This window comes from Myxine glutinosa, chromosome 8 (assembly GCF_964187855.1).
Source record: "Myxine glutinosa chromosome 8, kmMyxGlut1.1, whole genome shotgun sequence".
NCBI classification, from domain to species: Eukaryota; Metazoa; Chordata; class Myxini; order Myxiniformes; family Myxinidae; genus Myxine; species Myxine glutinosa.
Window position 1 is genome coordinate 34454888 of NC_136268.1, and position 12496 is coordinate 34467383.

A 12496-nucleotide genomic window follows, 5' to 3' on the forward strand; every position below is an offset into this window, starting at 1 on the left:
TTTGCAAAAATCCAAGGAAATGTTAACAGCTAAAATATAATGTGTATACAAATGGTTGAACAAAATGTTTACTCCTTTCCCTGTCATTCTGAGTGACTTTTGACCTTGACTATGGAATCATCTGCCAGATTGTATTAGAGAATCCCCATCGTTGAATACATTTTCATTCAAACTTAAGAAATATTTAGTGTTTTTATATTGTACATCGATCCTTTAAGAAATCTCTTGTATATTTATATGTTGAATTCTCACACTTGTGCCTTCCATTGATCTACCGAACATTCCATCTCCCTCTGATTCACCCCTTACCAATCCTATGCCCCTCCGTATAATCTCTTTCCACGCAGTCAAAAAAGTACTCCTCTCTGGACACAAGCAAGGCATACGGACAAGATGGCATTCCTCCTTGTGTCTTGAAGGAGTGTGCTTCAGAACTTGCACCCGTGCTTGCTCGTTTGTTTCGTTTTTGTTTAAAAACCCAAACTTTTCCTCTTTCCTGGAAACGTGCCTTAGTGCAGCCTATTTTAAAGAAGGGTCATCGTTCAAACCCTTCCAACTACCGTCCTATTGCTCTGACTTCTACTATTTCCAAAGTCTTTGAATGTCTTCTCAATAACCATTTCCTCAAGCATCTTGAATCCCACAGTCTTCTATCTGACCATCAATATGGCTTTCGCAAGGCAAGATCTACCGGTGATATCCTTTCTTACATTACGAATGTCTGGGCCTCTTCTCTGAGAGATTTTGGGGAATCCTTTGTTGTAGGCCTTGATATCTCAAAAGCCTTTGACAGAGTTTGGCATCGGGGTCTGATATCCAAGCTTCCCTCTTTCGGCTTTCCTCCTTCACTCTGCTCTCTCATATCGAGCTTTCTCTCTGACCGCTCTATCTCTGTAATTGTCCATGGCTCAACATCTCCCTCCTTCCCTATCAACAGCGGTGTTCCTCAGGGTTCTGTTCTGTCTCCAACACTCTTCCTTCTTTTTATCAATGGCCTTTCTTCTACAAATAACCAAATGCACTCACATGCTGATGACTTAACGTTGCATTCCTCCATGTTTTTCCCATCTGCCCCATCTTCCATCAATCAATCTGCATCTCGCTTTATTACAACCACCTCTTTAAATTCGGATTTGAACAAGATTTCCCAGTGGGGCAAATGTAACCAGGTTAAGTTTAATGCTTTAAAACTCAATTTCTTCCCATATCTCTCTCCAAAACTCCTCATCTCTCCAATCTCCTTTGAAAGTTCCACAATTACACCATGTGATACAATAAACCTACTAGGTATTACCCTAACTTCAAATCTATCCTGGAATCCACACATTACACAAATAGCTAAATCTGCCTCAAAGAAACTGGGAGACCTGTTCAGATGTCAAAGATTCTGCTCCTCTCAACAGTTGCTTCAACTCTATAAAGGATTGATTCGTCTTTGTATAGAGTACTGCTCTCACATCTGGGGAGGTTCTAATTCCACATACTTACTGGACAGAATTGAATTAAAAGTAATTCGACTTATCAACTCTCCCAATCTGACCTCAAAACTTGACCCGCTCAAATTACGTCACAAAGTTGGCTCTCTTTCTCTTTTCTCCAGATATTACTTCGGTTTTTGCTCCCAATAACTTGCTGCCTGTATACCTCTGCCATTAGCGAGACCACGGATTATTCGACAAGCCACTACATCTCATGATTATTGTGTGGCCATTGGCAACTCAAGGGTGGGCCGTTATGATGTTTGTTTCTTCCCCTCCACTGCCAAACTCTGAAACTCTTTACCTTCACATGTCTTGCCTAACACTTATGATCTTCCCCTTTTCAAAAGCAGATGCTCTGCTTTCTCAAAAACTCTGACTATTCTCTCCTTCTTTACTTTTCTCTATAAATGCAGCTCTTTTATCTGGCCTGGCCTCGAAGAGGACGACATAGTCTGTGCCTGGAGCCTTCTACATAAAAAAAAACAAAAAAAAAACAAGAAGACGTCATGCGGAGCACGATACTTGCAAAATACGCCCCCCCCCCTCCCCAAGAAAAGAAATTCCATTGATACAGAAAATTGTCCATTTCATCAAGATTAAAATTGACAATCTTGATCAAAGCTCGGATCAATAGGAAGAAAATTGACGATTTTTCAGATGAAAATGATTTTGTAAGGTTGACCTTGAGTTGACCTTTGACCTTTTGACCTCAAATAGTATGTTTCCCAATTTAGTGACTCGATATGCAAATGCTGTTCAATTTTCAAGTCGATCGGTTGAGAATTGACAGCTTTTTAGATGAAAATTGATGATTTTTAAAATTTGACCTTAAGTTGACCATTTGACCTCAAATAGTTCATTTCCCAATTTAGTGACGATATACAAATGCTATTCAATTTTCAAGTCGATCGGATTTAAAATGGCGATTTTCGAAATTTGACCTCCAGATGACCTTTGACCTTTGACCTCAAAATCAATAGGCTTCTCAATTGGGACGACTTGTACAAGTTGGTGAAGTTTCGTGACGATTGGTTTAGAATTGTGACCTGTAGGCCGGTGACAAACAGACAGACAGACAAAGACAGACAAACAGACAAACAGCCAGACAAACAAACAGACAGACAGACAGACAGACAGACAGACAGACAAACAGACAGACAGACAAACAGACAGACAAACAGACAGACAAACAAACAGACAAACAAACAGACAGACAGACAAACAAACAAACAGACAGACAAACAAACAGACAGACAAACAAACAGACAGACAAAGACAGACAAACAGACAGACAAACAGACAGACAAACAGACAGACAAACAGACAGACAAACAGACAGACAAACAGACAGACAGACACAGACAGACAGACAGACACAGACAGACAGACACAGACAGACAGACACAGACAGACAGACACAGACAGACAGACAGACAGACAGACAGACACAGACAGACAGACACAGACAGACAGACACAGACAGACAGACACAGACAGACAGACACAGACAGACACAGACAGACAGACACAGACAGACAGACACAGACAGACAGACAGACAGACACAGACAGACAGACAGACACAGACAGACAGACACACACAGACAGACAGACACAGACAGACAGACACAGACAGACAGACAGACACAGACAGACAGACACAGACAGACAGACACAGACAGACAGACAGACACAGACAGACAGACACAGACAGACAGACACAGACAGACAGACACAGACAGACAGACACAGACAGACAGACACAGACAGACAGACACAGACAGACAGACACAGACAGACAGACACAGACAGACAGACACAGACAGACAGACACAGACAGACAGACACAGACAGACAGACACAGACAGACAGACACAGACAGACAGACACAGACAGACAGACACAGACAGACAGACACAGACAGACAGACACAGACAGACAGACACAGACAGACAGACACAGACAGACAGACACAGACAGACAGACACAGACAGACAGACACAGACAGACAGACACAGACAGACAGACACAGACAGACAGACACAGACAGACAGACACAGACAGACAGACACACACAGACAGACAGACACAGACAGACAGACACAGACAGACAGACACAGACAGACAGACACAGACAGACACAGACAGAACCACAAACGGAACCACAAACGGAACCGACCAATATACTTGAAAAATCTTCGATTTTGCAAGTAATAAAATTTTTATTAACGTTGCTCAACTGCCGGCCCATGAACATGTTTGTTTAATTACCTTCGCAAAAGCGGAAGGTTATGTTTTGATCGCTGTGTATTTATTTGTATGTCTGTGTGTGTGTGTGTATGTTATTCGCATAACTCAAAAAGTATTCAACCGAATTGCATGAAATTTGGTGGGATGATTGGTTATTATACGGGACACATTTGATTAGATTTTGGGAGCAATCGGGTCAAAGGTCAAGGTCAAGGTCACGAAAAGGTCAAAATCGTATTTTTGTTGTTCTGTTCCCTACACTCCCATGCCAAGTACAGAACAGTAGCTGCGGCGAAGGTATGCGCTCTACCGAGTGCCCGTTCTAGTTTACACTATGGTTTATTACCCCATATTATGGTATTTATACTATACTAGGGCATTGCCCGTACTATATCTATATCTAAAATTATATCCCCCCCCTCTATTTACATGAAATGGTTTGGTCCAAAGCGAACGGCTTGCGAGTACGGTGACAATCCCCCCCCTCTATTTACATGCAATGGTTTGGTCCAAAGCGAACGGCTTCCGGAGTTTGGTAAAGAAATCGCCATCGCGTGCACAAACGCGCAGGAAAGCGAATGAATCGCAAATTCGGTTTTATTAGTTTTAAAACATAGTTTAACGCCAACATAGTTTGCAAACGTGAAATAAATGAATACACTGTCAAATGTGCCATCCGAGGCAGAGTGTGTCCTCCACGTTCGGCACACGCGATCGTTCGCTGCTCTCTGATTGGTTGAATCGTTTTTTGGACATAGCTCGGTAAGTAATTGTCCGATTAATATGAAACCTTGAAAAGGCACATCCTCGGGTCCCCAGCAATATACCTGGCAAGTTAAAAGTATATCGGACCCGTGGTTGTCGAGAAACAGCGGTCACAGACAAACAAACGTACAGACGTACAAACGTACAGAGATTACTGGAATTATAGATAGATTATACATATTATGCATATTATGCATATATTTATATACATATTATGGTATTTATACTGTGGTCATTAAGCAATTGGTTCTTGTCCAGCTGTCTGTATTTGTCTGTCTGTCTGATCAGTCGATGATCGAGGAACAACTTATTGGAATTGAATATTAGATTTTGAACACTAATCGGAACATGACAAGTTTGCCGTTTTACCGTACTCTGTCCCTGAAGTCGTCCCGACCGCACATGCACAGAGAGGAGAGATAATATTTTTTACTGTCTGCCTGTCTGGCAATGAAACAAAATTGAAAATCATTCCAAACAGGAAACTTGCTGTTTAAAGGATGCAAACAGCAGGCATGAAGAACTAATGTAACGTGTTAGATAAGTTGGTGTAATAGACACTGGGTAAAACCAGGAATTAATTTGTTTATATGTTTTCAAACTTCTTTAAATCTTTATCTGAATTTAATTACATCCTTGAACACGAGAGCACAAATCGCCTTCATAACACATCCAAGAACAACCACCAGTTTTGCAGTACTTGGACGTGTTGTATAGGGTGGTGTAAGTAATAGGAACTGTCAAACGCAGCCCCTGGGAAGTGGGCGTGGCATGTGAGAGGGGTGAAGAAGAGGCCTCCAATATGGCTACATATGATGCCAATTGGCGACGTGTTCTATTGTGATCAATAAAGCGTCCATCTCCTAAACTGTGGCTCATCGGTTATTAGCCCACAGTGAATAAGGTTGATTTATAAAACTGCTTCAGTCGTGCAAAACTTACGGTTTTTTTTTTTTAATGATCTTTAAAATCATATTTTTATTTAAATTGAAGTATATACTTGAACACTGCGTGGGGTATCATTTTCTATGAACTCTCTAGTTTATACCTGTTATGTATTCCGATGTTTCGTAGTTTGTTCTGAACTTCACCTGCACATGTAAAGGCGTTCCCGTTACATAACCTGCCTTTTAGCATTCGGACTCTTTCAGCCATTTAAATATCCTCTTGCATTGTGTTGCTTTTGTGAAGAAATGAAATGAAATGTTGATTTGAATTCCTCTCAGCATAATATAATTATAACCCCAAAGGCCTCATGTTTTAAGGCTGTACATTTCGGATTAAAGGGTTTTCAGATTACATCCACTGTGGTTATGGCAATTGTGTTTCACAGTATTGCAACTTGTACTTGGAATAACTGCAAAGCAGTTGGACAACCAAGTTCATATAATATGTTTACTTTCTTAATAATGTAATCTTGCTCCACTTCTCACAGGTTAATCCTTTTTATGCGTCAGTCATCCTATTTGTGGGTCGTGCGTGGGATGCATTCACGGACCCTCTCATTGGATTCTTGGTCAGCAAGAGTCCACGCAGGAAAATTGGTACACTCATTCCATGGTGAGTGCTTCAATCCTGCTAGCATCACTCGGTCAGCGTGAAGCGACCAAAAGCGATTTCTATCAGAATTTTCCTGTTCTTCCACAAAGGGTTTTGTTTGTAATGTAATAAAAAAAAAAAAAAAACACCTTTAGAGGCCATTTTTTGTAATGTAATACAAGGTTTTAATTTGATACCACAGTTGACTGTCTTCCTCCTCCCCGTGTTTGTCGATTGTTGGTCATCATCGGTACCATGTTTCGCTTCAGTGCGAGGTGGTCGAGATGTGGTGGATGCTAGCCGTGCAACATTCCCTTTCCTTCCTTTTACATTTATTTTGTGCGTTTCAGCTGTACTTTTCCTTTTGGATTAGGAAGGATACTGACAGAATGGCCTTTATTACTTTTGGCTTGTGTGTAGTATTACATTTGACGTGTGCTCTTGCCATTGTCATGAGGGCTGGACCACTGGGATGAGAATAGCACGGCCATTGCTGAGGCATTATTTTTGATGCAATGGCAAATTCCATTCCAAATTCCATCGGCGTGATGTCTCGGGCTGAAATGTTTTGCCTTCTTTGGATAAGATGTTACTGTCATGTTACTGTCATGTCAATGAAGGTTGGCTGGAAAGCAGGAAAATTGTCCCTGCAGATGTAATTATAGAACCATGTCGAATGAGGAGTTCATCTGAGGAAACAAAACTATACTCAAAAGAACTATGTACGGTACCCCACTCCCAGGCACAGCAGGTACTGCATGCCACTGGTTTAATGGGCCATTGAATACTTGTTTGCCTGTCTTTCATTCAGTCCAAAATAATGTGAATTCCTCCCAATGATTCATTCGGGTGTGGTGTTCTTGACTCACTATTTTATGATTTGTATGTATTGTGGAACGAGGCTCAGTGGTATTTGCCTCCTTGATCCTTCACGCCGATGGACGTTTATTTCACAAATATGCGGTCTTTGTGGAAAAGCAAAATTATTATTATTAATCATTTGGTTGGGGTGTGAATCCAGCTGTATACTCTACAGTGTATAGTTAATACCCCGAGGTATCTTTGGCCAAAGTTGACCCTAGGGAAGACACAGGTCAAAGTTTACAATATGATGCGATTGTGCCAAAGACCATCTTCTTAGGATAAATACTTGAGATTCTTCAAATTCCAGCAAATGTTAAACAAAACTTAAAAGACGTCCTGTTTTGGGCAACATCCGACTACCCTGGTCATTTTGCATATTCTTTGTATGGGTCGGGCACAGGTTTTAATACTTTGCTTCAGTAAGTCTGGCCCTGCTCTTATTGCTGCAGTAGCCCCACAGAGTGCAATGAATAACATCACATGGTGGAAAAATCCTTTCACAGATCATTTATTGTAATGGCCTGTGATGAAACATTGAGGTATGAAATGTGCAGAATCTCGTGTAAGAATCGGCTGTTGTACGTGCAATACACCAAGTCTGGCCATCGCTTTACAATGAATGGGCTTCGGGTTTGTAGCACAGCAACAACTGTTGACAAGTCATTCTTACTCGTGCAGTGTTCACATAAGATGCTCAAGTTGGAGGAATGGAGGTTTGACGTTAGTTCATGAATTGTCCATGCAGCGTATGAGCGTCCCTACACACACTAAATTATTTTAATCCACACTGCCCTCTTGCTTAGAATGTTTCTACACACATGCCAAACAGTGTGTTTGGACTCCTGCCTGGAGAAGGGTCTGGAATCCTGCCTGTAGAAGGGTCTGCTGTATAATTAAATGCTTGACCTGGGCTTCACCAAGGCGGTAGTTGGTATCAATTCCAAAATAGACAACTCGGAGTCGACATCCTTGCGAATGATCAATCGATTGACTATTTTATATGTATCAATATAGTCTTGTGGGCTGGAAGGATGGTTTAGACCTGTGGGGTAGCCCCCACCCCCCCGGGGCCATGGTGTATTTCTTGGGGGCCCATGAGGTAATTTGCCAGAGGCAATGCAAGATGAATTCCTGGATCTCCGAAACGATTCATTTGCCAAAGTCACATTCGAAGAGAAGAGCTTGACGGAGTTTTGGGTGGGAATGGGTCGCTACCCTAATATCAGCCAGATAGCTATCCGGGTGCTTCTGCCATTCTCGTCTACCTATCTCTGCGAAGCGGGGTTTTCCACACTGTTGAATATCAAATCGAAACAGTGTAATCTGCTCCACGTGGAAGATGACCTCCGCTGTGCCCTGACTGTGACTCAACCACGGATACCCCAATTGGTAGCTAAAATACATTCATTCATTCATTCCACTGAGTTTTTAATTCACTTTTATGGCGCATGCACCACGTCCCTAGTTTTAATTACCTGAGTTGATGTCAAATTGAGTTTCTTTTTGTGAGATAACACACTGCGCTAAATAGACACAACAGAGGTTTTTTTTTTTAATCCCGGTCATGTAGTATATGGGATTTTAACATGGGTTCTGAGCATCATGAACCAGTCATGTTCGGAGGAGAATGCTGAAAAGGCCATGCAGTGAAATAATAACATGAAATAATAATAACGTGAAATAACGGTATATATCTATACAGTACATGTAAAAGGCAGCCTGGTGTTGGCTTAGCGGTTAGGGCGCAGGCTTGGGATCCTAGGATCCTGGGTTCGAATCCCGGTCGATTGCTGAATTAACGCCAGGGGGGTTGACTCAGCCTGTCATCCTTCCGAGGTCGGCAAATTGAGTACCAGCTTGCTGGGATGAATGATCACGGTGTGTACCCCGGTTTAGAATAGGTACACCGTATCCCTGCGCATCGTAAGAGGCGACCAAGGGTTGGCGTCAGGAAGGGCATCCGGCCATAAAAACATTGCCTCAAACAGGGAACCATGATTGTCATGGGGCCCGCAAGGCTAACCCCCACTCTAGCAGGGAAAATGGCCTTAAAACGATCATTCATTCATTCATATTCTTGACTTGGAACCTTTTCATACTGTTTTCTTGTGTGACAGTTCTATTTTATGCTGTCCCTCGTGTTGCTACTGATAATTCTTGACGTGGAACCTTTTCATACTGTTTTCTTGTGTGACAGTTCTATTTTATGCTGTCCATAGTGTTGCTACTGATAATATTAAAATCTCATATCAAACATGCATCATTCGAGCGACGTTGCTTTGTTTGCCTCTTCCAAAAACGATGTAGTTGGGAGCCAGTAAGGAACAGAAAAAATTATGGAACTAAATATTCATGTTGGCTGCTTGGAATTCCTCATTTTCTGTGTAATAATTTACCAATTCTCATACAAACAAAATAGCCAATTAAAGGAAAAAACACCTCTCAGAATGCACCACAGAGCATCCAGAAATCAAAAAATTTCTGGGGGACATGGCCCCAGACCCCCATAGCCTGCTTACACGTGCTCCGCCACTCGATCCTCACGAAAGGGAGGGGGGTGCTGGGGAAGGGGCTCTGGGAGCCAAGGGGGCCATATACACAGAAAAAGCTTGGGAAACCCTGGCTTGGACGTACATACGCTCGCCTCTAAGCTGTCTATCCTGGGTTAGAATCTCGACCCAGCTATAAACTGTCATCCCAGTGTTTCACATGCAGGGTGATTCGTTAATGCCTGTGTGCTGTCCTCGGATGGCCGTTAAACTGGACGTTGTTTGCCAGCATTAGTTGGTCGATGTTGAAGACCCCAGTGTCATTTGTGAAGAGTAGGCGAGTTATCGCCGACACCCTGAACAAATTACAAATTTCTGCCATGACGAGGGCTGGGAAGGCAATGGCAAACCACCCAGCAGCATATCCTTGCCAAGAAACAGTTTCAGCAACTCCGTAACAGAGTATGATAAATCTGAATCAGAATAGTCTTGTGGTAATATGTTCATGGAAGTATTTATTTCCCTATACTGTATTTTGTAAAGAATCATCATTAGGACCATCCTTGAGGCTCCCCCTTGTGTCAGGCTTTCTTGCTATTTAACATCTGCAATCAAATTGAATGCTGGAGCTAACTTTACATCATGATCAAAATAAGCACAATTGAGTTCGATTTTATTCTTTCCGATTTTAACCCAAAAAATGATAAGTAAAGCACGATGAGAATGCACGAAAAGCCAGCATCACCATCATTTGCGCACACCAGCGCGTCTTTGTCCATGACACGTTTTACCTCTTGCCTTGCCTTGCCTTGCCTCTGCCACGCCAGCTCATGACTCAATGGGATGCTGCCACGTGCTCTTTGTAAGCCTTCAAATCTCACACCCTCCGCTCTTCCTCCAAAGCTGACGTCAAACCCAACACCAACCTTCACATTCCTACGCCGTTTCCCACCCTGGCTTGAGCTTTCAAAAATTACTTTTGTTCTCGGTTTTTTTTTTGTTTTTTTTTGCAGATGCCTTGCACTCGAGTTGTTAATATTATTTGCTCTTGCATATTTCAAATTTCACCATGTTTGTAATGATCCAACCATGTGTTGGTTTAATTGGATATCACTTTAAATTAATTGTGCGATGTGATTGACAGCTGTCGATGAAATGCTGTGTTCTGAGAGCAAGAGCAGCAAAAACTACCTTTTGGCTGTTTCACTCGTAGTGAGTGAGGGTTTGCTACCCCTGCACCAACCAAGTACATTTTCATAGACGCAGGGAAAACTTTTCCATCCCAGCTGTCTCGGTTTCACAATCAGCTAAACAGGATGGCGTGGGGGGGAGGGGGAATGGACTCTCCTTTCAGCAGTTTGGACTGGCTTTGATTCCCGACTGTCGGATCGGTGTTTCTCAGGCATGAGGTTGAATCGTAAGGGGCAATGTCCCTCGGTTGGAAGTTTAGCCGGGTGTTCCATATGCTATAATTTAGAGATCCCACGGTGTCTTTTACGAAGAGCGAGTTGTCACCGGAACGCAGAACGAGTTGCAAATTCCTGCCCCATTCAGTCGGATGTCAATCCTGACGAGCCTGTTTCTGATACACTCGGGCCAAAAACATTCCCCAGCCAACCACAAAAAAGATGGGAATAATTAGGATTGTTTCATATGTAGCTGTTGTAGTGTCTCGCTTTGCAATCATCTTACAAATATCATTTTGGCGAGGGTCACACCTGAATCCACTTTGTCATTCACAGTTAAACTTCGTTCTGGTGTTGCACCATACAATGTCTCGGACCACAAAAGAAATACCAGTGCTGCCATGTTGAAATGTAATCTTATGAAAGCAAAGAATCTTCTAAAGTTGCATCTCGGTGGGATTCATTTTGCCAGTATGCCTTTTGCTAAAATTGAACTTGCGTTTGTTGGCAATTTCAGCCAAATAGAGACATTCATTCCCGAGGTGTTGGAATTCTTAATTAGCTGATGAATGAGAGAGCACCACAACCATGAACTGACTCTGGGTGGTATTCCATATGCTTGTGTAACCACCCTATTTATTATTTGCAAGTTTTGTGACTGCACCCTTCAGTGTCTGCTTCGTTCAGCAATGTCAATACCCAAAAAAAAAAAATTCCTGTTATTACGAAATGTCATTTTCGTGTGTGTGTGTGTGTGTGTGTGTGTGTGTGTGTGTGTGTGTGTGTGTGTGTGTGTGTGTGTGTGTGTGTGTGTGTGTGTGTGTGTGTGTGTGTGTGTGTATGTGTGTATTTATATATATTGTTATGGTACGCGGTTAAGGATGTTGTTTGCCGAGCGAAGGCACCGCGGCCGAACAGTTGTTCCCCGACTAAACCCGATTCACCCAAACGTTGGCCGTATCGCGCCACAGATACTCAATGTGGAAAAGACTAAGACGACGAATGCAAAGAGGAAGAAGAAGAAGACATACAGAAGAGTAACGGGGTTTATTATTATTTACACACACATAAGCAAAAAGAGCAGTCACGGGTATTTACAGCGGACATGAAAACGCAGGTGACACAGTGAAAATTACTCGCTTATACAGACTTGGTTACTACCCAGGACAGCACGAACAAAACAAACTCACGTACGCAAATGGGGAACTTGCAGGCAGGAATGGCTGGAAAAGATGAGCAGGTGGGATCACAGGGCACAGCGAGCAGGTCCACTCCGGGCGGGAAGCGGGGAGCCGGCAGCTCCTTGAAATCCGCTTTACAGCGCACGCCGGCAGCTCCTGGTATTCGGCTTTACAGCGCACGCCGGCAGGGTCACTCGCTGCCCCGTCAGGGCTTCACGCGGCTGGTTGAAACGGGGCTGGACTCGTCTGCCGTATCTCTTTGCAACTCGTTCGTAAAAGTTCCTCTGCTTTCTCTTGGACCCTTTCTTTGTCATGTACCTCTCCACGCAGCTCAGCTCGTATTCCCTTCCTCTCACTTCTCTCCAGCGCGGGACTGACACGCCCTCTCCCGTGCTCTGTTTCGTGACCTTGTATCGTAATCCCACGGGCTTGTCTCCTTATTTGGGCATCGCGCCGACGGCACGCCCCTCGTGGCGAGCCATGGACTTGTTTCCTTATTTGGGCATGGGGCTGCACAGCCCC

The 12496-nt window shown here is 43.1% G+C and overlaps 1 protein-coding gene across 1 annotated transcript in view; it reads left to right on the forward strand.

The window, feature by feature from the left end:
- Positions 1–12496, forward strand: part of MFSD2A (MFSD2 lysolipid transporter A, lysophospholipid) — a 188188-nt gene that overhangs the window by 78262 nt on the left and 97430 nt on the right. The window contains exon 4 of the mRNA XM_078783177.1: positions 5931–6055. Coding sequence (XP_078639303.1) covers positions 5931–6055 — 125 coding nt within the window. The remainder of the gene's footprint in view (positions 1–5930; positions 6056–12496) is intronic.